Source organism: Coregonus lavaretus, assembly GCF_964263955.1.
Source record: "Coregonus lavaretus genome assembly, chromosome: 19".
NCBI lineage: Eukaryota > Metazoa > Chordata > Actinopteri > Salmoniformes > Salmonidae > Coregonus > Coregonus lavaretus.
In genome coordinates this window covers 48140521-48167396 of record NC_140006.1, presented here as the reverse complement: position 1 = coordinate 48167396, position 26876 = coordinate 48140521, and the positions used below count along the sequence as shown (strand labels likewise).

Genomic DNA, 26876 nt, shown 5'->3' with positions numbered 1-26876 from the left:
GTGAAGGGCCATGCCGCTCTCAGCCTGGATCTCCTGTAGTTTGTGTTTCTTCATCCTCTTCAGCTCCAGAAGCTCCTTGTACTCCGGCAGGTGTCTCAACTCCACAGGTACACCATCCTCATCCTGGAGAAACACGCACACACACACACACACACACACACACACACAGAGACACAAACACACACACACAGAGACACACACACACACACACACAGAGACACACACACACACACACACACACACACACACACACACACACACACACACACAAGGATACACAAACACACACAAGGAGACACAAACACACACAAGGAGACACAAACACACACACACACACGAAAACACAGACACACTCCTTAGTATCACAGACTAATATTTGCAGTGAGTTTTCTAAAGAGCATAGGCATGCAGCCCCTCTAACCAATAAAGACTGGCTCCTTGTAGTGAGATTCCTTTAACAGTAGAACGGCCGGGCCTCGACTGCATGCAGCCCCTCTAACCAATAAAGACTGGCTCCTTGTAGTGAGATTCCTTTAACAGTAGAACGGCCGGGCCTCGACTGCCGCCCCCCTTCAAGCTAACGAGCTGTCATTCTGACTGCAACATTCTAACCGTCTAATAAATACATTTCACATACGCCATCGCCAAAAATAATTATTTGGTTGTGTTTATGTAGGTATTGGGTAGTATTAGAATACATATTGTTTTTCCTTCTTCAATAGCATTTATGACTTTATGTTACTGTAGGCTATATGTAAAAAATAAATAAAATAAAAACAAAACAAGTGTTCAATAGTTGGTGTCTTTATTTTTAAAAAATTTTATGGGGGTAGATCAGCTTTAATATTGCAGATAGATTGTAACTTCCATCAATGTAATTGTCTGCATCACTTTACATTATTTAATGTATTTATTTATTTTCCACTTTGTTGGAGTCTTTGTTCCAGCTATGAAACAGAAAGCGTATGTGTTGGAACACGGCAGCAGCTTGTTTTTATAAAACGGCAAAATAATAAAATACCCCGACCACCAAGACGCACGGGAAGCAAGACTCAGTCAGATGATGAAAGCATCAGTTGCCTAGACGACATTATAGGCGCCAACTGTGCTTAATTAATAGTGGAAATCAGCACTAAAGCAATAATGGCATTATAATGAATATAAGTGTCGATATGACAGCAGTCAAAAATAGTCCATTATTTATCCATTGGATACCATGTCTGTTTCCAGCTCATCAACAGAGAGATCCCAGGCAGTGACTCCTTGCTCCCTGTGAGCCTCAGCACAGTACAGTCCCTGATCCCAGGCAGTGACTCCTTGCTCCCTGTGAGCCTCAGCACAGTACAGTCCCTGATCCCAGGCAGTGACTCCTTGCTCCCTGTGAGCCTCAGCACAGTACAGTCCCTGATCCCAGGCAGTGACTCCTTGCTCCCTGTGAGCCTCAGTACAGTCCCTGATCCCAGGCAGTGACTCCTTGCTCCCTGTGAGCCTCAGTACAGTCCCTGATCCCAGGCAGTGTCTGCTTGCTCCCTGTGAGCCTCAGTACAGTACAGTCCCTGATCCCAGGCAGTGACTCCTTGCTCCCTGTGAGCCTCAGTACAGTCCCTGATCCCAGGCAGTGAGTCCTTGCTCCCTGTGAGCCTCAGTACAGTCCCTGATCCCAGGCAGTGACTCCTTGCTCCCTGTGAGCCTCAGCACAGTCCCTGATCCCAGGCAGTGACTCCTTAATCCCTGTGAGCCTCAGTACAGTCCCTGATCCCAGGCAGTGACTCCTTGCTCCCTGTGAGCCTCAGCACAGTCCCTGATCCCAGGCAGTGACTCCTTGCTCCCTGTGAGCCTCAGCACAGTACAGTCCCTGATCCAAGGCAGTGTCTCCTTGCTCCCTGTGAGCCTCAGTACAGTCCCTGATCCCAGGCAGTGACTCCTTGCTCCCTGTGAGTCTCAGAACAGTCCCTGATCCCAGGCAGTGTCTGCTTGCTCCCTGTGAGCCTCAGCACAGTACAGTCCCTGATCCCAGGCAGTGTCTGCTTGCTCCCTGTGAGCCTCAGTACAGTCCCTGATCCCAGGCAGTGACTCCTTGCTCCCTGTGAGCCTCAGTACAGTCCCTGATCCCAGGCAGTGAGTCCTTGCTCCCTGTGAGCCTCAGTACAGTCCCTGATCCCAGGCAGTGACTCCTTGCTCCCTGTGAGCCTCAGCACAGTCCCTGATCCCAGGCAGTGACTCCTTGCTCCCTGTGAGCCTCAGCACAGTCCCTGATCCCAGGCAGTGACTCCTTGCTCCCTGTGAGCCTCAGCACAGTACAGTCCCTGATCCAAGGCAGTGTCTCCTTGCTCCCTGTGAGCCTCAGTACAGTCCCTGATCCCAGGCAGTGACTCCTTGCTCCCTGTGAGTCTCAGAACAGTCCTTGATCCCAGGCAGTGTCTGCTTGCTCCCTGTGAGCCTCAGCACAGTACAGTCCCTGATCCCAGGCAGTGTCTCCTTGCTCCCTGTGAGCCTCAGTACAGTCCCTGATCCCAGGCAGTGTCTCCTTGCTCCCTGTGAGCCTCAGCACAGTACAGTACCTGATCCCAGGCAGTGACTCCTTGCTCCCTGTGAGCCTCAGTACAGTCCCTGATCCCAGGCAGTGACTCCTTGCTCCCTGTGAGCCTCAGTACAGTCCCTGATCCCAGGCAGTGACTCCTTGCTCCCTGTGAGCCTCAGTACAGTCCCTGATCCCAGGCAGTGACTCCTTGCTCCCTGTGAGCCTCAGTACAGTCCCTGATCCCAGGCAGTGACTCCTTGCTCCCTGTGAGCCTCAGTACAGTCCCTGATCCCAGGCAGTGACTCCTTGCTCCCTGTGAGCCTCAGTACAGTACAGTCCCTGATCCCAGGCAGTGACTCCTTGCTCCCTGTGAGCCTCAGTACAGTCCCTGATCCCAGGCAGTGACTCCTTGCTCCCTGTGAGCCTCAGTCCCTGATCCCAGGCAGTGACTCCTTGCTCCCTGTGAGCCTCAGTCCCTGATCCCAGGCAGTGACTCCTTGCTCCCTGTGAGCCTCAGCACAGTCCCTGATCCCAGGCAGTGACTCCTTGCTCCCTGTGAGCCTCAGCACAGTCCCTGATCCCAGGCAGTGACTCCTTGCTCCCTGTGAGCCTCAGCACAGTCCCTGATCCCAGGCAGTGACTCCTTGCTCCCTGTGAGCCTCAGTACAGTCCCTGATCCCAGGCAGTGACTCCTTGCTCCCTGTGAGCCTCAGTACAGTCCCTGATCCCAGGCAGTGACTCCTTGCTCCCTGTGAGCCTCAGCACAGTCCCTGATCCCAGGCAGTGACTCCTTGCTCCCTGTGAGCCTCAGTACAGTCCCTGATCCCAGGCAGTGACTCCTTGCTCCCTGTGAGCCTCAGTACAGTCCCTGATCCCAGGCAGTGACTCCTTCCTCCCTGTGAGCCTCAGTACAGTCCCTGATCCCAGGCAGTGACTCCTTGCTCCCTGTGAGCCTCAGTACAGTCCCTGATCCCAGGCAGTGACTCCTTCCTCCATGTGAGCCTCAGTACAGTCCCTGATCCCAGGCAGTGACTCCTTGCTCCCTGTGAGCCTCAGTACAGTCCCTGATCCCAGGCAGTGACTCCTTCCTCCCTGTGAGCCTCAGTACAGTCCCTGATCCCAGGCAGTGACTCCTTGCTCCCTGTGAGCCTCAGTACAGTACAGTCCCTGATCCCAGGCAGTGACTCCTTCCTCCCTGTGAGCCTCAGCACAGTCCCTGATCCCAGGCAGTGACTCCTTGCTCCCTGTGAGTCTCAGAACAGTCCCTGATGTGCTGTAGCATGTCCATCTCACATAAACAATAAAAGCTGGTGAGTGTGTTGCTGATGTTTTTTGCTTGAGATGTAGGGCCTGCTCTCTGTGATTACATTTTGTGCCAATAATCATCCTGTAGCATTGTCACTGGCTTGATCTATCCAAACAGTGCCATCCCTTCCTCTCGCTCTCAACCAATCAAATGTATTGATAAAGCCCTTTTTACATCAGCAGATGTCACAAAGCGCTATACAGAAACCCAGCCTAAAACCCCAAACAGCAAGCCATACAGATGCTCTCCTGTCTCACTGTTTCATCTGGTGGTACTCAGTGCGCACCGTTCTGGCTTTTTTGCGCTTAGGCCTCGGCGGCGTAGGCTCAAAGGCCTCGGCGGCGTAGGCTCAAAGGCCTCGGCGGCGTAGGCTCAAAGGCCTCGGCGGCGTAGGCTCAAAGGCCTCGGCGGCGTAGGCTCAAAGGCCTCGGCGGCGTAGGCTCAAAGGCCTCGGCGGCGTAGGCTCAAAGGCCTCGGCGGCGTAGGCTCAAAGGCCTCGGCGGCGTAGGCTCAAAGGCCTCGGCGGCGTAGGCTCAAAGGCCTCGGCGGCGTAGGCTCAAAGGCATCGGCGGCGTAGGCTCAAAGGCCTCGGCGGCGTAGGTTCTTAGGCCTCGGCGGCGTAGGTTCTTAGGCCTCGGCGGCGTAGGCTCAAAGGCCTCGGCGGCGTAGGTTCTTAGGCCTCGGCGGCGTAGGCTCAAAGGCCTCGGCGGCGTAGGCTCAAAGGCCTCGGCGGCGTAGGTTCTTAGGCCTCGGCGGCGTAGGCTCAAAGGCCTCGGCGGCGTAGGTTCTTAGGCCTCGGCGGCGTAGGTTCTTAGGCCTCGGCGGCGTAGGTTCTTAGGCCTCGGCGGCGTAGGTTCTTAGGCCTCGGCGGCGTAGGCTCAAATGCCTCGGCGGCGTAGGTTCTTAGGCCTCGGCGGCGTAGGTTCTTAGGCCTCGGCGGCGTAGGTTCTTAGGCCTCGGCGGCGTAGGTTCTTAGGCCTCGGCGGCGTAGGTTCTTAGGCCTCGGCGGCGTAGGTTCTTAGGCCTCGGCGGCGTAGGTTCTTAGGCCTCGGCGGCGTAGGTTCTTAGGCCTCGGCGGCGTAGGTTCTTAGGCCTCGGCGGCGTAGGTTCTTAGGCCTCGGCGGCGTAGGCTCAAAGGCCTCGGCGGCGTAGGTTCTTAGGCCTCGGCGGCGTAGGTTCTTAGGCCTCGGCGGCGTAGGTTCTTAGGCCTCGGCGGCGTAGGTTCTTAGGCCTCGGCGGCGTAGGTTCTTAGGCCTCGGCGGCGTAGGTTCTTAGGCCTCTGCGGCGTAGGTTCTTAGGCCTCTGCGGCGTAGGTTCTTAGGCCTCGGCGGCGTAGGCTCAAAGGCCTCGGCGGCGTAGGCTCTTAGGCCTCGGCGGCGTAGGCTCTTAGGCCTCGGCGGCGTAGGTTCTTAGGCCTCGGCGGCGTAGGTTCTTAGGCCTCGGCGGCGTAGGTTCTTAGGCCTCGGCGGCGTAGGTTCTTAGGCCTCGGCGGCGTAGGTTCTTAGGCCTCGGCGGCGTAGGTTCTTAGGCCTCGGCGGCGTAGGTTCTTAGGCCTCGGCGGCGTAGGTTCTTAGGCCTCGGCGGCGTAGGTTCTTAGGCCTCGGCGGTGTAGGTTCTTAGGCCTCGGCGGCGTAGGTTCAGGCTGAGGCTCAGAATCAGAAGAATCATCAGAGATATCATGACTCATTTCTTCCCCACCATCTGAGTCGTTTTCATTCAGATTTTGTAGCAGCGCTAACGCAGCATGTACATCCATTCGTCTTGGTCTTCTTGCCATTGTAAATGACGCCTCTCACTGTGTACTCCAAGTAGGCCAGAGTAGACTGATAAAACAGCTTGGATTTGGTGGACTGGTATAGGGTACATTTTGAGAGTATAATTTGAAAATACCAATACAATAGAATGGCCCGCCCTGTTCTTCATTCACAATCAGTGATTACATAATTATGCATCGTTAGCTTCCCCTCGTTCATAAACTCACCCATTCTCCCCATCATACTTCACTTCATTTATTTCATCTGTTGCTATATGTGTGAAATTAGTTTAGGTTCAGTTGAGGCAATTATCGGGGTGATTATCAACTGGGCACGGCACCTTCCACTGTAGGGGGAAGGAACGGAGCAGGCCCTCCTAAAACTGGTTCTAACTCCAGTTCTGTTTGTCATTTTAAGATTCTGACAACGGCAGTCTGTTACATAAACTTATTCAGGAAAAGTCGAGGACGGAGGGGAGCGTGACTTTAAACAATGGCAGAGTAATAAAACAATGAAATTCATGAGCAGTCAAAATGATTAACGGTTCTAGTGTTAACCCTGCTTGCATGACTGAATCTGAAATCTGAGCTTTGCTGCTGACGCACTTTTGCAGTACGTGTCTGTGTGTGTCTGTGTGTGTCTATGTGTCTGTGTGTGTCTGTGTGTCAGCAGGGAACAGCGACTCTTCGTTTCATAAAGGTTGCACACATCAGAGATAGAGTGAGAGAGAGGGAAATGTCAGTACTAGCATCTTGAGAGAGGGAGGAAGCTAGAAAGAGAGCGAGCGACAGAAGAGAGGAAGAGAGAGATGGAGTGGAAGAGAGAGGAAGAGAGGGAGATGGAGTGGAAGAGAGGCTGCGGAGTAGAGAGGTAGACAGAATGGACTGTGTGTGTCTGTGTGTAACATACCGAGTGGTCTCCATCAGGGTCCTGTAGAGAGCTATAGTAGGCAGCTCTCTCATCCTCTTCATCCATATAGACAGGAGGCTCATATGACGTCAGGAAGGTGGACGGTCGGTACAGGTGCTTGTTCAGGTGGTGCTGCCTCTTATTGGACACCTACAGACAACATCATCAACATCATCATCAACATCAACAGCAGCATCATCAACAACAGCAACAACAACAGCAGCATCAACAACAACAGCAGCATCAACAACAACAGCAGCATCAACAACAGCAGCAACAACAACAGCAGCATCAACAACAGCAGCAGCATCATCAACAGCAGCAGCATCATCAACAGCAGCAGCATCATCAACAGCATCATCATCAACAACAGCAGCATCATCAACAGCATCATCATCAACAACAGCAGCATCATCATCAACAGATTTCTTCGTGTTCCTGTTTTACTTAGTTATTGAACTAAACATACAGTGGGGAAAAAAGTATTTAGTCAGCCACCAATTGTGCAAGTTCTCCCACTTAAAAAGATGAGGCCTGTAATTTTCATCATAGGTACACGTCAACTATGACAGACAAATTGAGGAAAAAAAACCCAGAAAATCACATTGTAGGATTTTTAATGAATTTATTTGCAAATTATGGTGGAAAATAAGTATTTGGTCAATAACAAAAGTTTCTCAATACTTTGTTATATACCCTTTGTTGGCAATGACACAGGTCAAACGTTTTCTGTAAGTCTTCACAAGGTTTTCACACACTGTTGCTGGTATTTTGGCCCATTCCTCCATGCAGATCTCCTCTAGAGCAGTGATGTTTTGGGGCTGTCGCTGGGCAACACAGACTTTCAACTCCCTCCAAAGATTTTCTATGGGGTTGAGATCTGGAGACTGGCTAGGCCACTCCAGGACCTTGAAATGCTTCTTACGAAGCCACTCCTTCGTTGCCAGGGCGGTGTGTTTGGGATCATTGTCATGCTGAAAGACCCAGCCACGTTTCATCTTCAATGCCCTTGCTGATGGAAGGCGGTTTTCACTCAAAATCTCACGATACATGGCCCCATTCATTCTTTCCTTTACACGGATCAGTCGTCCTGGTCCCTTTGCAGAAAAACAGCCCCAAAGCATGATGTTTCCACCCCCATGCTTCACAGTAGGCATGGTGTTCTTTGGATGCAACTCAGCATTTTTTGTCCTCCAAACACGACGAGTTGAGTTTTTACCAAAAAGTTCTATTTTTGTTTCATCTGACCATATGACATTCTCCCAATCCTCTTCTGGATCATCCAAATGACCTCTAGCAAACTTCAGACGGGCCTGAACATGTACTGGCTTAAGCAGGGGGACACGTCTGCCACTGCAGGATTTGAGTCCCTGGTGGTGTAGTGTGTTACTGATGGTAACCAGCTCTCTGCAGGTCATTCACTAGGTCCCCCCGTGTGGTTCTGGGATTTTTGCTCACCGTTCTTGTGATCATTTTGACCCCACGGGGTGAGATCTTGCGTGGAGCCCCAGATCGAGGGAGATTATCAGTGGTCTTGTATGTCTTCCATTTCCTAATAATTGCTCCCACAGTTGATTTATTCAAACCAAGCTGCTTACCTATTGCAGATTCAGTCTTCCCAGCCTGGTGCAGGTCTACAATTTTGTTTCTGGTGTCCTTTGACAGCTCTTTGGTCTTGGCCATAGTGGAGTTTGGAGTGTGACTGTTTGAGGTTGTGGACAGGTGTCTTTTATACTGATAACAAGTTCAAACAGGTGCCATTAATACAGGTAATGAGTGGAGGACAGAGGAGCCTCTTAAAGAAGAAGTTACAGGTCTGTGAGAGCCAGAAATCTTGCTTGTTTGTAGGTGACCAAATACTTATTTTCCACCATAATTTGCAAATAAATTCATTAAAAATCCTACAATGTGATTTTCTGGAGAAAAAAAATTCTCAATTTGTCTGTCATAGTTGACGTGTACCTATGATGAAAATTACAGGCCTCTCTCATCTTTTTAAGTGGGAGAAATTGCACAATTGGTGGCTGACTAAATACTTTTTTCCCCCACTGTACTTGCTGCGGATCCCACCTCTGCCACCAACTGCCCGGCAGCCAGAGGGGGGTAAAACTGATGTGATCCTTAGACTGCCTCATCCCCACACCTTCTTTTTACGCTGCTGCTACTCTCTGTTTATTATCTATGCATAGTCACTGTACCTCTACCCACATGTACATATTACCTCAATTACCTCGGCTAACCTGTGCCCCCGCACATTGACTCTGTACCGGTACCCCCTGTATAGAGCCTCCCTACTGTTATTTTATTTTACTGCTGCTCTTTAATTCTATTTTTTTTTTTTTTTTTTTACTTATCAATTTTTTACTTAACACTTATTTTTCTTAAAACTGCATTGTTGGTTAAGGGCTTGTCAGTAAGCATTTCACGGTAAGGTCTACACCTGTTGTATTCGGCGCATGTGGCAAATAAAATTATATTTCATAACCATTTTTTAAATGTATTTCATGAAGTTAATATTATCTCAAACGCTTCAAGGTATATACATGTGTGGTTGGGATGAAGTGGACTAGTCCATTGCCATGCATAGCTATCTACCAGTTTAGGTGTTCCTGAACTTAATTGTTTGCTACCGAGTTGGTTGCTCCGGTTTAAGCCAGGTGTGGTGAGTTAGATAGTTAGCGTGTAGTTCACCCAGGCTTTCAGTCTCCCTCAGTCTCGTTCTAATCATGTTTTATTTGATGTAAACTAAAAAGTGTACATGACTAAATATGGTCATTTAAAATAACGAACGCAATTAGCTTAAATCATGGTTTTCCATAGTGTTACGTCGTCTAATTAACAGAGTAAAGTCATTCTAATTAAATGCTCATTCTCATTGGTTAACAAGTATGGGCGGGGTTGTGGAATGTGCTCCACAGCAGTTTGTTGTGTCCTGTACGTACAGGCCGTTGCTTTAGGATGTCCTGGTAGACTCTCTTTAAGTCCCTGTAAGGGGAGCGTCAGGCTCCGTTTACGGCTGGAAAAGGGGTAATGCCTTAGTTACGCCGTTTAGCATTTAGGCCTAGTCTTCCGCTGCAGTAGAACCCTATTGAGGGCCGAGCTTTTGACTCGCCGTCATCCATCATGTTTGTGAGTTTTCGTATCCTGAATGGTGCGGCTATGGACAACTTTGTTTGAGACAAGCCACGTATCCTGAAACACTGCCTCTGTAATAAATGCAAGTATTGTTTCTGTCCAAATCACAGGTCCGCCTCATTCCCACCTATCACCTCCCTTGGCTCCTCTGGGTCAGGTATCCTACTCCCCCAGGTAAACTAGGTGAGCTACAACAACATTGTGAGATGTCTGGGGGGTCAAACCCAGTAAATAAAGGAATATCCAGGTACCTTCTTGCTACACATGTTAGGGATCCTCCCGGGAACAGGGATTCCTGCTTTAGTCAGTTTGATGAAGTACTTCTGAACGCGGCTGGCCACCTGCGCGCACACACACAGAGTACAAAACGTTTAGCTCAAAGATAATACATTGTTGCGTTTAGTGTGTGTGTGCAGGTGTGTGTGTGTGACCTGTTTAGCGGTCCTGTTGCCCAGGGCGTCAGCTATCTTCTGCCAGCGTTTAGACTCCACCTCCTCAGGAGAGAACTTCAGCAGCAGATGCTCCAACTTTTTCTACACAGAAACAACTCATTTAGGATGCTCATTAATAACGTCCTACACAGAAACAACTCATTTAGGATGCTCATTAATAACGTTCTACACAGAAACAACTCATTTAGGATGCTCATTAATAACGTTCCACACAGAAACAACTCATTTAGGATGCTCATTAATAACGTTCTACACAGAAACAACTCATTTAGGATGCTCATTAATAACGTTCTGCACAGAAACAACTCATTTAGGATGCTCATTAATAACGTTCTACACAGAAACAACTCATTTAGGATGCTCATTAATAACGTTCCGCACAGAAACAACTCATTTAGGATGCTCATTAATAACGTTCTACACAGAAACAACTCATTTAGGATGCTCATTAATAACGTTCCACACAGAAACAACTCATTTAGGATGCTCATTAATAACGTTCCACACAGAAACAACTCATTTAGGATGCTCATTAATAACGTTCCACACAGAAACAACTCATTTAGGATGCTCATTAATAACGTTCCGCACAGAAACAACTCATTTAGGATGCTCATTAATAATGTTCCACAAAGAAACAACTCATTTAGGATGCTCATTAATAACGTTCTGCACAGAAACAACTCATTTAGGATGCTCATTAATAACGTTCCACACAGAAACAACTCATTTAGGATGCTCATTAATAACGTTCTGCACAGAAACAACTCATTTAGGATGCTCATTAATAACGTTCTACACAGAAACAACTCATTTAGGATGCTCATTAATAACGTTCTACACAGAAACAACTCATTTAGGATGCTCATTAATAACGTTCCGCACAGAAACAACTCATTTAGGATGCTCATTAATAACGTTCTACACAGAAACAACTCATTTAGGATGCTCATTAATAACGTTCCACACAGAAACAACTCATTTAGGATGCTCATTAATAACGTTCCACACAGAAACAACTCATTTAGGATGCTCATTAATAACGTTCTACACAGAAACAACTCATTTAGGATGCTCATTAATAACGTTCTACACAGAAACAACTCATTTAGGATGCTCATTAATAACGTTCTGCACAGAAACAACTCATTTAGGATGCTCATTAATAACGTTCCACACAGAAACAACTCATTTAGGATGCTCATTAATAACGTTCTGCACAGAAACAACTCATTTAGGATGCTCATTAATAACGTTCTACACAGAAACAACTCATTTAGGATGCTCATTAATAACGTTCCACACAGAAACAACTCATTTAGGATGCTCATTAATAACGTTCTACACAGAAACAACTCATTTAGGATGCTCATTAATAACGTTCCGCACAGAAACAACTCATTTAGGATGCTCATTAATAACGTTCTACACAGAAACAACTCATTTAGGATGCTCATTAATAACGTTCCACACAGAAACAACTCATTTAGGATGCTCATTAATAACGTTCCACACAGAAACAACTCATTTAGGATGCTCATTAATAACGTTCTACACAGAAACAACTCATTTAGGATGCTCATTAATAACGTTCTACACAGAAACAACTCATTTAGGATGCTCATTAATAACGTTCTACACAGAAACAACTCATTTAGGATGTTCATTAATAACGTTCTACACAGAAACAACTCATTTAGGATGCTCATTAATAACGTTCTACACAGAAACAACTCATTTAGGATGCTCATTAATAACGTTCTACACAGAAACAACTCATTTAGGATGCTCATTAATAACGTTCTACACAGAAACAACTCATTTAGGATGCTCATTAATAACGTTCCACACAGAAACAACTCATTTAGGATGCTCATTAATAACGTTCCACACAGAAACAACTCATTTAGGATGCTCATTAATAACGTTCCACACAGAAACAACTCATTTAGGATGCTCATTAATAACGTTCCACACAGAAACAACTCATTTAGGATGCTCATTAATAACGTTCTACACAGAAACAACTCATTTAGGATGCTCATTAATAACGTTATACACAGAAACAACTCATTTAGGATGCTCATTAATAACGTTCTACACAGAAACAACTCATTTAGGATGCTCATTAATAACGTTATACACAGAAACAACTCATTTAGGATGCTCATTAATAATGTTCTACACAGAAACAACTCATTTAGGATGCTCATTAATAACGTTCTACACAGAAACAACCCATTTAGGATGCTCATTAATAACGTTCCACACAGAAACAACTCATTTAGGATGCTCATTAATAACGTTCCACACAGAAACAACTCATTTAGGATGCTCATTAATAACGTTCCACACAGAAACAACTCATTTAGGATGCTCATTAATAACGTTCCACACAGAAACAACTCATTTAGGATGCTCATTAATAACGTTCCACACAGAAACAACTCATTTAGGATGCTCATTAATAACGTTCCACACAGAAACAACTCATTTAGGATGCTCATTAATAACGTTCTACACAGAAACAACTCATTTAGGATGCTCATTAATAACGTTCTACACAGAAACAACTCATTTAGGATGCTCATTAATAACGTTCTACACAGAAACAACTCATTTAGGATGCTCATTAATAACGTTCTACACAGAAACAACTCATTTAGGATGCTCATTAATAACGTTCCACACAGAAACAACTCATTTAGGATGCTCATTAATAACGTTCCACACAGAAACAACTCATTTAGGATGCTCATTAATAACGTTCCACACAGAAACAACTCATTTAGGATGCTCATTAATAACGTTCCACACAGAAACAACTCATTTAGGATGCTCATTAATAACGTTCTACACAGAAACAACTCATTTAGGATGCTCATTAATAACGTTCCACACAGAAACAACTCATTTAGGATGCTCATTAATAACGTTCCACACAGAAACAACTCATTTAGGATGCTCATTAATAACGTTCTACACAGAAACAACTCATTTAGGATGCTCATTAATAACGTTCTACACAGAAACAACCCATTTAGGATGCTCATTAATAACGTTCCACACAGAAACAACTCATTTAGGATGCTCATTAATAACGTTCCACACAGAAACAACTCATTTAGGATGCTCATTAATAACGTTCCACACAGAAACAACTCATTTAGGATGCTCATTAATAACGTTCCACACAGAAACAACTCATTTAGGATGCTCATTAATAACGTTCCACACAGAAACAACTCATTTAGGATGCTCATTAATAACGTTCCACACAGAAACAACTCATTTAGGATGCTCATTAATAACGTTCTACACAGAAACAACTCATTTAGGATGCTCATTAATAACGTTCTACACAGAAACAACTCATTTAGGATGCTCATTAATAACGTTCTACACAGAAACAACTCATTTAGGATGCTCATTAATAACGTTCTACACAGAAACAACTCATTTAGGATGCTCATTAATAACGTTCCACACAGAAACAACTCATTTAGGATGCTCATTAATAACGTTCTACACAGAAACAACTCATTTAGGATGCTCATTAATAATGTTCCACACAGAAACAACTCATTTAGGATGCTCATTAATAACGTTCCACACAGAAACAACTCATTTAGGATGCTCATTAATAACGTTCTACACAGAAACAACTTATTTAGGATGCTCATTAATAACGTTCTGGTAACAAACAAAAAAAAGATAACGCTTGAAAGAGAGGATCTCGAATCTGTATGGTATTGTTCTACGCTCTTGGCTGAGACATCTGTGAGATTTAAATGAGTCAAAATTCATTTATTTATTCTTTGTAAAATAAAGAATTTCCCGTCAGTACCTGCTCCTCCACGGTCCACAGCTGGTTGAAGGTGTCAGGTTTACTCTGGTGACACAGCCTCCCTCGGATCATCTGGAGACAGAGAGACATGTTAGAGACAGACGGGTAGACAGACAGACAGACAGGCAGGCATGCAGACGCCCTCGGATCATCTGGAGACAGAGAGACATGTTAGAGACAGACGGGTAGACAGACAGACAGACAGGCAGGCATGCAGACGCCCTTGGATCATCTGGAGACAGAGAGACAGGTCATGTTTAAGACTGCGGAAGGATCCCCAATATGGTTCAGAAGTTGAACATGTCTATACACTGAGTGTACAAAACATTAAAGAACACCTGCAAGCTGTGATCCTTATTGATGTCACCTGTTAAATCCACTTCAAATCAGTGTAGATGAAGGAGGAGACCGGTTAAAGAAGGATTTTTAAAGCCTTGAGACAATTGAGACATGGATTGTGCCAGGCACACCGGTTTGAATGTGTCAAGAACTGCAACGCTGCTGGGTTTTTCACGCTCAACAGTTTCCCGTGTGTATCAAGAATGGTCCATCACCCAAATGACATCCAGCCAACTTGACACAACTGTGGGAAGCACTGGAGTCAACATGGGCCAGCATCCCTGTGGAACGCTTTCGACACCTTGTAGAGTCCATGCCCTGACGAATTGAGGCTGTTCTGAGGGCAAAAGGGGGGGGGGGGGGTCCTTAATGTTTGGTATACTCAGTGTATACTACGAATATATATTTTTTTACTGAATACTTTTCATACTTTTATTAGTAAATGTCATGAGCGATTGCAAGTTAACATTTCACTGTGTACACTTTTCTTTATCCTGTGCATGTGACAAATAAATGTAGATTTCAAGAGTGCCTTGGTTTTTCAAGATTAGAAATAAACCCTCAAACCAAATACTGCTGCGTATCCACATAGTACACAGAGTCTGCTCCGTTCTGACTGACTGGTAAACACGTCAAGTCAAATAAATATCACGTTCGAAAGACAAAGCATGTCAAGTCCACTGTGAGTAACTTTCTGAGAATCCATCCATCGTCTTTTTCTGCTAGCCCTGACACTACTAAGTTTGACTGACTACAGCGCATTCGGAAAGTATTCAGACCCCCCTTGACTTTTTCCACATTTCGTTACAGCCTTATTCTAAAATTGATTAAATTGTTATTTTATTATTATTATTTTTTTTTACACACAGTACCCCATAATGACAAAGCAAAAACTGATTTTTAGAAATGTTTGCAAATGTATTACAAATAAAAAACTGAAATATCACATTTACATAAGTATTCAGACCCTTTACTCAGTACTCTGTTGAAGCACCTTTGGCAGCGATTACAGCCTCATGTCTTCTTGAGTTTCTCCCAAAATATCCTCTGTGTAAAACGTTAAAAAAAGCAGTTAAATTCTACAACCACCTAAAAGGAAGCGATTCCCAAACCTTCCATAACAAAGCCATCACCTACAGAGAGATGAACCTGGAGAAGAGTCCCCTAAGCAAGCTGGTCCTGGGGCTCTGTTCATAAACACAAACAGACCCCACACAGCCCCAGGACAGCAACACAATTAGACCCAACCAAATCATGAGAAAACAAAAAGATAATTACTTGACACATTGGAAAGTATCAACAAAAAAACAGAGCAAACTAGAATGCTATTTGGCCCTAAACAGAGAGTACACAGTGGCAGAATACCTGACCACTGTGACTGACCCAAACTTAAGGAAAGCTTTGACTATGTACAGACTCAGTGAGCATAGCCTTGCTATTGAGAAAGGCCACCATAGGCAGACCTGGCTCTCAAGAGAAGACAGGCTATGTGCACACTGCCCACAAAATGAGGTGGAAACTGAGCTGCACTTCCTAACCTCCTGCCAAATGTATGACCATATTAGAGATACATATTTCCCTCAGATTTACAGAGACTCACTAAGAAATCGAAAACAAATCCAATTTTGATAAACTCCCATATCTATTGGGTGAAATACCACAGTGTGCCATCACAGCAGCAAGATTTGTGACCTGTTGCCACAAGAAAAGGGCAACCAGTGAAGAACAAACACCATTGTAAATACAACCCATATTTATGTTGATTTATTTTCCCTTTTGTACTTTAACTATTTGCACATTGTTACAACACTGTATATAGACATAATATGACATTTGAAATGTCTTTATTCTTTTGGAACTTTTGTGAGTGTAATGTTTACTGTTGTTTATTTCACTTGCTTTGACAATGTTAACATACGTTTCCCATGACAATAAAGCCCTTAAATTGAAATTGAAATTGAGAGCGAGAGACAGTGTGACTAATGAAGATGTGAGAGAGAGAGAGTGACTAATGAAGATGTGAGAGAGAGAGAGAGAGAGAGTGACTAATGAAGATGTGAGAGAGAGAGTGACTAATGAAGATGTGAGAGAGAGAGTGACTAATGAAAATGTGAGAGAGAGAGTGACTAATGAAAATGTGAGAGAGAGAGTGACTAATGAAAATGTGTGTGAGCGAGAGAGTGACTAATGAAGATGTGAGAGAGAGAGTGACTAATGAAGATGTGAGAGAGAGAGTGACTAATGAAGATGTGAGAGAGAGAGTGACTAATGAAAATGTGTGTGAGCGAGAGAGTGACTAATGAAGATGTGAGAGAGAGAGTGACTAATGAAGATGTGAGAGAGAGAGTGACTAATGAAGATGTGAGAGAGAGAGTGACTAATGAAGATGTGAGAGAGAGAGAGAGAGAGAGAGAGAGAGAGAGAGAGAGTGACTAATGAAGATGTGAGAGAGAGAGACTAATGAAGATGTGAGAGAGAGAGTGACTAATGAAGATGTGAGAGAGAGAGAGAGAGAGAGAGTGACTAATGAAGATGTGAGAGAGAGAGACTAATGAAGATGTGAGAGAGAGAGTGACTAATGAAGATGTGAGAGAAGGTGACTAATGAAGATGTGAGAGAGAGAGAGAGAGAGACTAATGAAGATGTGAGAGAGAGAGTGACTAATGAAGATGTGAGAGAGAGTGACTAATGAAGGTGAGGTGAGTGTGTGAGTGTGTGTGTGTGTGTGTGTGTGTGTGTGTGTTCGGAGACAAGGTGCAGTAAAACGGCAATAACTTTTGTGAGCTCTTTATAAGCAATTAGTAGAGAAAGGAGGCAGTTGTGCCCTAGCTACAGGGCTTTGGGTTAACCTGTGGGTTATACCTGTGGGTTAACAGTGAGTTATACCTGTGGGTTAACAGTGGGTTATACCTGTGGGTTAACAGTGGGTTATACCTGTGGGTTAACAGTGAGTTATACCTGTGGGTTAACAGTGAGTTATACCTGTGGGTTAACAGTGGGTTATACCTGTGGGTTAACAGTGGGTTATACCTGTGGGTTAACAGTAGGTTATACCTGTGGGTTAACAGTGGGTTATACCTGTGGGTTAACAGTGAGTTATACCTGTGGGTTAACAGTGGGTTATACCTGTGGGTTATACCTGTGGGTTAACAGTGGGTTAACAGTGGGTTATACCTGTGGGTTAACAGTGGGTTATACCTGTGGGTTAACAGTGGGTTATACCTGTGGGTTAACAGTGGGTTATACCTGTGGGTTATACCTGTGGGTTAACAGTGGGTTATACCTGTGGGTTAACAGTGGGTTATACCTGTGGGTTAACAGTGGGTTATACCTGTGGGTTAACAGTGGGTTATACCTGTGGGTTGCTGCTGTTCTCAGGAGCGTCACTAGAGGGCAGAGCAGAGTACAGGGTTGACGGTTCACCCTCCTCCTCCTTCTTGGGATCCAGAGGGCTTTTTGGTCGGACTGGTAACCTAACTATAGGAAAACAATATATCATATTGATTTATCATATTGATTTATCATATTGATTTATCATATTGATTATCATATTGATTTATCATATTGATTTATCATATTGATTTATAAATACATGATTTAACACTATTTCATGAAACAACAAAGCTGTTAAGCATTTCCAAAACAAATTCCATATATTCTAATGAGGAAATAAACTAAATGAATCAATCAACTAAATCAATATCTGCCATAACAGTCAACTCACCCTTATCGAATATAAGTTTGAGCCTCCTGGTTTTGCGTTTCTTGTCACAGAACTCCCCCTCGAAGTCTCCCAGCCCCGAGGTGTACTGGTCCCATGAGATGTCTGGCAGCTGAACCACTCTCTGGGGCCGCGGCAGGTCCAACTCCACCTGGGGGTCAAAGGTAAGGGGTCAGAGGTCAGGCAGCTGAACCACTCTCTGGGGCCGCGGCAGGTCCAACTCCACCTGGGGGTCAAAGGTAAGGGGTCAGAGGTCAGGCAGCTGAACCACTCTCTGGGGCCGCGGCAGGTCCAACTCCACCTGGGGGTCAGAGGTAAGGGGTCAGAGGTCAGGCAGCTGAACCACTCTCTGGGGCCGCGGCATGCCCAGCTCCACCTGGGGGTCAGAGGTAAGGGGTCAGAGGTCAGGCAGCTGAACCACTCTCTGGGGCCGTGGCAGGTCCAACTCCACCTGGGGGTCAGAGGTCAGGCAGCTGAACCACTCTCTGGGGCCGCGGCAGGTCCAACTCCACCTGAGGTTAGAGATCAGGGGTCAACAGGAAGTGGCCTCATAGAATTAGATAAAGGTCACCAGGACCCATGTATGGGCAGGAAACATGTGAACTAGTTCCTCAAAAGTAGACTTTGGCCGAACGTTGTTCTTTGTCAGCCAAGATGAGCAGCTGAAACCTTCCATGTGTCCCGGTTTCGGCCGAGGCCGCCTCTCTTCCCGGTTTCGGCCGAGGCCGCCTCTCTTCCCGGTTTCGGCCGAGGCCGCCTCTCTTCCCGGTTTCGGCCGAGGCTGCCTCTCTTCCCGGTTTCGGCCGAGGCTGCCTCTCTTCCCGGTTTCGGCCGAGGCTGCCTCTCTTCCTGGCTCGGGCAGGCTGCCTCTCTTCCCGGTTTCGGCCGAGGCTGCCTCTCTTCCCGGTTTCGGCCGAGGCTGCCTCTCTTCCCGGTTTCGGCCGAGGCTGCCTCTCTTCCCGGTTTCGGCCGAGGCTGCCTCTCTTCCCGGTTTCGGCCGAGGCTGCCTCTCTTCCCGGTTTCGGCCGAGGCTGCCTCTCTTCCCGGTTTCGGCCGAGGCCGCCTCTCTTCCCGGTTTCGGCCGAGGCCGCCTCTCTTCCCGGTTTCGGCCGAGGCTGCCTCTCTTCCCGGTTTCGGCCGAGGCCGCCTCTCTTCCCGGTTTCGGCCGAGGCCGCCTCTCTTCCCGGTTTCGGCCGAGGCTGCCTCTCTTCCCGGTTTCGGCCGAGGCTGCCTCTCTTCCTTGCTCGGGCAGGCTTCGGCGGTCGTCGTCTCCGGAGTACTAGCTGCCACCGTTGTATGTTTTGATGTTCGTTTGGTTTTGTCTTGATGTTGTACACCTGTTATCGTTTAGCGTTAATTATTGTCCTATAAGTTCTCGTTGTGTTTGTCAAGTGTTGTGTGTGATTGCGCTACTGTTGGTTGTCTGTGCTTCGTTGTTTCCTCCTCTGTTTGAGAGAGGGTTCTCGCACATGTTAGTGCGCATTTTGTTTTACGCCTGTGTGCGTATTCTCTCGCCTCCGGGCTTTTTTGGCTCGTGTTCAAAGTGATTGTTCACTAAAGTATTTTGGACTAAGTTTCTGCGTCCTGCGCCACACCCACCTACAGCACCCACTGACACCATGTGAACCACCTGGAGCGACAGCCTCTTGTTGTGGATAAACGGAGGGAGAGCTGGATGGGGTTTGTATAAGAAAACCTTGTGATTAAATGTCGTTTTGCCAATCGATTCGTGTATTTTTTTGTCCGAGCATGTGTTTCTCATTACATTAGCATTTCTTCAAGTTCCTGTACAAAGTACAGTGTTTCTTTAAATAAAGTGTTTTCAACCCATAATAAATGACTAAGACAAGATCAAAGATGGCTACAAGGTAAGCTAGTCTTTTGTTATGTTTCAATTTGATAATTGTCCTCATACTCCCCATTTAACCATTTTAGAATATCATTACCGTAACTGTGTAATACTTAATGTTGGAGAAAATGTTTTGTTTCAACTATTTCCAGCAGAATATATTACAGAGAGCATGAATTGATTATGTATTTTTCATTTTGCTTAGTCATAATGGCTTCTGCCATTGTTAGCTAAATTTGCTAGGGCTTCTCATTCCGTTAATGGCCAATTCTCATTGCCATATTTTATTTCACCTTTATTTGACACGGTCCCCCTGTTCCTAGCTCCTAGCCATCTTTGCAATAGGTATTAATGCACTGTTAGAGCTATGAACATAAGCATTTCGCTACACCCGCGATAAGATCTGCAAAATATGTGATAACATATGTTTCCCATGCCAATAAAGCTCTTTGAATAGAATTGAGAGAGAGAGAGACGGACAAAAGGAGAGAGAGAGCAAGCGAGAGAGAGACAGAGAGAGACAGAGAAAGAGAGAGAGAGAGACAGAGAGAGACAGAGAGTGTTACTGTAATCCTGAATATTATCATCACAAGGCTTTCTAATACAAACACCCCAACCCAGAGAGAGACCATAAAGAGCAACTGGCCCAACCCAGAGAGAGACCCTTTAGAGAAACTGGCCCAAAAGCACAAGCTAAATTCAACAATTCCACCATCAATATTAAAATTAAAACAAATAGAAATCTCTATCCAAAATTCATACACTAATCTATGGCAAAACGAAATTCTGTTTAATCACAAACTTCAAACGTTACCAAATTCTAAACAGAGATATCAAATTAGCACAACGTCAAAATCAAATATTTCAAACAAAGACGTTAATAATGTTCAGACTGAGTGACCATAGCCTGGCAAGAGAGACGGGATGCCAAAACTAAACACGGACAGGCAGAGAAGAGAGACGGGATGCCAAAACTAAACACGGACAGGCAGAGAAGAGAGACGGGATGCCAAAACTAAACAAGGACAGGCAGAGAAGAGAGACGGGATGCCAAAACTAAACACGGACAGGCAGAGAAGAGAGACGGGATGCCAAAACTAAACAAGGACAGGCAGAGAAGAGAGACGGGATGCCAAAACTAAACACGGACAGGCAGAGAAGAGAGACGGGATGCCAAAACTAAACAAGGACAGGCAGAGAAGAGAGACGGGATGCCAAAACTAAACAAGGACAGGCAGAGAAGAGAGACGGGATGCCAAAACTAAACACGGACAGGCAGAGAAGAGAGACGGGATGCCAAAACTAAACAAGGACAGGCAGAGAAGAGAGACGGGATGCCAAAACTAAACACGGACAGGCAGAGAAGAGAGACGGGATGCCAAAACTAAACAAGGACAGGCAGAGAAGAGAGACGGGATGCCAAAACTAAACACGGACAGGCAGAGAAGAGAGACGGGATGCCAAAACTAAACAAGGACAGGCAGAGAAGAGAGACGGGATGCCAAAACTAAACACGGACAGGCAGAGAAGAGAGACGGGATGCCAAAACTAAACACGGACAGGCAGAGAAGAGAGACGGGATGCCAAAACTAAACACGGACAGGCAGAGAAGAGAGACGGGATGCCAAAACTAAACAAGGACAGGCAGAGAAGAGAGACGGGATGCCAAAACTAAACAAGGACAGGCAGAGAAGAGAGACGGGATGCCAAAACTAAACAAGGACAGGCAGAGAAGAGAGACGGGATGCCAAAACTAAACAAGGACAGGCAGAGAAGAGCGACGGGATGCCAAAAATAAACAAGGACAGGCAGAGAAGAGAGACGGGATGCCAAAACTAAACAAGGACAGGCAGAGAAGAGAGACGGGATGCCAAAACTAAACACGGACAGGCAGAGAAGAGAGACGGGATGCCAAAACTAAACACGGACAGGCAGAGAAGAGAGACGGGATGCCAAAACTAAACACGGACAGGCAGAGAAGAGAGACGGGATGCCAAAACTAAACACGGACAGGCAGAGAAGAGAGACGGGATGCCAAAACTAAACAAGGACAGGCAGAGAAGAGAGACGGGATGCCAAAACTAAACAAGGACAGGCAGAGAAGAGAGACGGGATGCCAAAACTAAACACGGACAGGCAGAGAAGAGAGACGGGATGCCAAAACTAAACAAGGACAGGCAGAGAAGAGAGACGGGATGCCAAAACTAAACAAGGACAGGCAGAGAAGAGAGACGGGATGCCAAAACTAAACAAGGACAGGCAGAGAAGAGAGACGGGATGCCAAAACTAAACACGGACAGGCAGAGAAGAGAGACGGGATGCCAAAACTAAACACGGACAGGCAGAGAAGAGAGACGGGATGCCAAAACTAAACACGGACAGGCAGAGAAGAGAGACGGGATGCCAAAACTAAACACGGACAGGCAGAGAAGAGAGACGGGATGCCAAAACTAAACACGGACAGGCAGAGAAGAGAGACGGGATGCCAAAACTAAACACGGACAGGCAGAGAAGAGAGACGGGATGCCAAAACTAAACACGGACAGGCAGAGAAGAGAGACGGGATGCCAAAACTAAACACGGACAGGCAGAGAAGAGAGACGGGATGCCAAAACTAAACAAGGACAGGCAGAGAAGAGAGACGGGATGCCAAAACTAAACAAGGACAGGCAGAGAAGAGAGACGGGATGCCAAAACTAAACACGGACAGGCAGAGAAGAGAGACGGGATGCCAAAACTAAACAAGGACAGGCAGAGAAGAGAGACGGGATGCCAAAACTAAACAAGGACAGGCAGAGAAGAGAGACGGGATGCCAAAACTAAACAAGGACAGGCAGAGAAGAGAGACGGGATGCCAAAACTAAACACGGACAGGCAGAGAAGAGAGACGGGATGCCAAAACTAAACACGGACAGGCAGAGAAGAGAGACGGGATGCCAAAACTAAACACGGACAGGCAGAGAAGAGAGACGGGATGCCAAAACTAAACACGGACAGGCAGAGAAGAGAGACGGGATGCCAAAACTAAACACGGACAGGCAGAGAAGAGAGACGGGATGCCAAAACTAAACACGGACAGGCAGAGAAGAGAGACGGGATGCCAAAACTAAACACGGACAGGCAGAGAAGAGAGACGGGATGCCAAAACTAAACACGGACAGGCAGAGAAGAGAGACGGGATGCCAAAACTAAACAAGGACAGGCAGAGAAGAGAGACGGGATGCCAAAACTAAACAAGGACAGGCAGAGAAGAGAGACGGGATGCCAAAACTAAACACGGACAGGCAGAGAAGAGAGACGGGATGCCAAAACTAAACACGGACAGGCAGAGAAGAGAGACGGGATGCCAAAACTAAACACGGACAGGCAGAGAAGAGAGACGGGATGCCAAAACTAAACAAGGACAGGCAGAGAAGAGAGACGGGATACCAAAACTAAACAAGGACAGGCAGAGAAGAGAGACGGGATGCCAAAACTAAACACGGACAGGCAGAGAAGAGAGACGGGATGCCAAAACTAAACACGGACAGGCAGAGAAGAGAGACGGGATGCCAAAACTAAACACGGACAGGCAGAGAAGAGAGACGGGATGCCAAAACTAAACACGGACAAGCAGAGAAGAGAGACGGGATGCCAAAACTAAACACGGACAGGCAGAGAAGAGAGACGGGATGCCAAAACTAAACAAGGACAGGCAGAGAAGAGAGACGGGATGCCAAAACTAAACACGGACAGGCAGAGAAGAGAGACGGGATGCCAAAACTAAACAAGGACAGGCAGAGAAGAGAGACGGGATGCCAAAACTAAACAAGGACAGGCAGAGAAGAGAGACGGGATGCCAAAACTAAACACGGACAGGCAGAGAAGAGAGACGGGATGCCAAAACTAAACAAGGACAGGCTGAGAAGAGAGACGGGATGCCAAAACTAAACAAGGACAGGCAGAGAAGAGAGACTTTGTGGGGAAGCAGAGGAAGAGCTTCTCTTCTGACTGCACTGCTCCACATCTGACTCAGGGGTATTCATCTGACTCAGGGGGTATTCATCTGACTCAGGGGTATTCATCATTACATTTGAAGAACGAATTGCAGGATTTCTTAAACTGCATGTTGAGGAGAAAATCCAAAATGTTCTAGGAGAAAATGTAGACAGCAGACCTTGTTATAGGAGAAAACGTAGACAGCAGACCTTGTTATAGGAGAAAACGTAGACAGCAGACCTTGTTCTAGGAGAAAACATAGACAGCAGACCTTGTTATAGGAGAAAACGTAGACAGAAGACCTTGCAGCAGAGTATGTCCTGGTCTGTTATTATAGAATAGCTTGTTTGTGTTATTTGTAATTTTTTCATGGATTAATTTAGTTTTTTTTCCTTCTGTAGGTAATTATTAATATAACCCATCATATACCTGTTATTACCCATCATATACCCGTTATTACCCATCACATACCCATTTACATTACATTTTAGTCATTTAGCAGACGCTCTTATCCAGAGCGACTTACAGTTAGTGAATACATCTTTTTTTTTTTTTTTTTTTTTTTTTTATACTGGCCCCCCGTGGGAATCAAACCCACAACCCTGGCATTGCAAACACCATGCTCTATCAACTGAGCTACATCCCTGCCGGCCATTCCCTCCCCTACCCTGGACGACGCTGGGCCAATTGTGCGCCGCCCATGAGTCTCCCGGTCGCGGCCGGCTGCGACAGAGCCTGGATTCGAACCAGGATCTCTAGTGGCACAGTTAGCACTGCGATGCAGTGCCTTAGACCACTGCGCCACTCAGGAGTACACCCGTTATTACCCATCACCTACCCGTTATTACCCATCACCTACCCGTTATTACCCATCACCTACCCGTTATTACCCATCACCTACCCGTTATTACCCATCACCTACCCGTTATTACCCATCACCTACCCGTTATTACCCGTTATTACCCATCACCTACCCGTTATTACCCATCACCTACCCGTTATTACCCATCACCTACCCGTTATTACCCATCATATACCTGTTATTACCCATCACCTACCCGTTATTACCCATCACCTACCTGTTATTACCCATCACCTACCTGTTATTACCCATCACCTACCCGTTATTACCCATCACCTACCCGTTATTACCCATCACCTACCTGTTATTACCCATCACCACCTGTTATTACCCATCACCTACCCGTTACTACCCATCACCTACCCGTTATTACCCATCACCTACCCGTTATTACCCATCACCTACCCGTTATTACCCATCACCTACCCGTTATTACCCATCACCTACCTGTTATTACCCATCACCTACCCGTTATTACCCATCACCTACCCGTTATTACCCATCACCTACCCGTTATTACCCATCACCTACCCGTTATTACCCATCACCTACCCGTTATTACCCACCTGTTATTACCCATCACCTACCCGTTATTACCCATCACCTACCCGTTATTACCCATCACCTACCCGTTATTACCCATCACCTACCCGGTATTACCCATCACCTACCCGGTATTACCCATCATCTACCCGTTATTACCCATCACCTACCCGTTATTACCCATCACCTACCCGTTATTACCCATCACCTACCCGTTATTACCCATCACCTACCCGTTATTACCCATCACCTACCCGTTATTACCCATCACCTACCCGTTATTACCCATCACCTACCCGTTATTACCCATCACCTACCTGTTATTACCCATCATATACCTGTTATTACCCATCACCTACCCGTTATTACCCATCACCTACCCGTTATTACCCATCACCTACCTGTTATTACCCATCACCTACCCGTTATTACCCATCACCTACCCGTTATTACCCATCACCTACCCGTTATTACCCATCACCTACCCGTTATTACCCATCACCACCTGTTATTACCAATCATATACCTATTAGAATTCTGATTATACAGTACCTGTTCCTGCAGCCAAGGGTGAGGGTTACTAGTATTATTATTACTACTACAACGCTTCTATACCGTACACCAGCTGATTCTGCAGGGTTAAGAGTTACAACGCATCATACACCGGTTATAACAGGCTATAACCTATCATGTAAAGTACAGTACCTGTTTCTGCAGCTGCTCCACAAAGCTGACGGGGTCTTGGAGAGCTTCTCTCTGATGTCTGGCCAGACGCTCCAAGTCCAGTATCCCCTGAGTTCTCTGGGCCTCCAACACCCCTACAGTCTGGAGTAACCTCTGGTAACTGGTGGAGGGGGAGAGAGAGGACAACATGCATCAGAGAATCCAACCACCAGCACCTGGAGTAACCTCTGGTAACTGGTGGAGGGGGAGAGAGGACAACATGCATCAGAGAATCCAACCACCAGCACCTGGAGTAACCTCTGGTAACTGGTGGAGGGGGAGAGAGGACAACATGCATCAGAGAATCCAACCACCAGCACCTGGAGTAACCTCTGGTAACTGGTGGAGGGGGAGAGAGGACAACATGCATCAGAGAATCCAACCACCAGCACCTGGAGTAACCTCTGGTAACTGGTGGAGGGGGAGAGAGGACAACATGCATCAGAGAATCCAACCACCAGCACCTGGAGTAACCTCTGGTAACTGGTGGAGGGGGAGAGAGGACAACATGCATCAGAGAATCCAACCACCAGCACCTGGAGTAACCTCTGGTAACTGGTGGAGGGGGAGAGAGGACAACATGCATCAGAGAATCCAACCACCAGCACCTGGAGTAACCTCTGGTAACTGGTGGAGGGGGAGAGAGGACAACATGCATCAGAGAATCCAACCACCAGCACCTGGAGTAACCTCTGGTAACTGGTGGAGGGGGAGAGAGAGGACAACATGCATCAGAGAATCCAACCACCAGCACCTGGAGTAACCTCTGGTAACTGGTGGAGGGAGAGAGAGGACAACATGCATCAGAGAATCCAACCACCAGCACCTGGAGTAACCTCTGGTAACTGGTGGAGGGGGAGAGAGAGGACAACATGCATCAGAGAATCCAACCACCAGCACCTGGACTATAATGGTACCCTGGTCAAAAGTAGTGCAC

The 26876-nt window shown here is 46.4% G+C and overlaps 1 protein-coding gene across 1 annotated transcript in view; it reads right to left on the bottom strand.

Moving 5' to 3' along the window:
• Nucleotides 1-26876, bottom strand: part of LOC311146341 (ZZ-type zinc finger-containing protein 3-like) — a 50308-nt gene that overhangs the window by 7253 nt on the left and 16179 nt on the right. The window contains exons 5-12 of the mRNA XM_084182824.1: nucleotides 25922-26060; nucleotides 17988-18135; nucleotides 17619-17740; nucleotides 13925-13996; nucleotides 10057-10158; nucleotides 9877-9966; nucleotides 6491-6640; nucleotides 1-123 (exon numbers count right to left, since the gene is read on the bottom strand). The exon at nucleotides 1-123 is cut by the window's left edge and continues 12 nt beyond it. Of these exons, the coding sequence (XP_084038950.1) occupies nucleotides 1-123; nucleotides 6491-6640; nucleotides 9877-9966; nucleotides 10057-10158; nucleotides 13925-13996; nucleotides 17619-17740; nucleotides 17988-18135; nucleotides 25922-26060 (946 nt within the window). The remainder of the gene's footprint in view (nucleotides 124-6490; nucleotides 6641-9876; nucleotides 9967-10056; nucleotides 10159-13924; nucleotides 13997-17618; nucleotides 17741-17987; nucleotides 18136-25921; nucleotides 26061-26876) is intronic.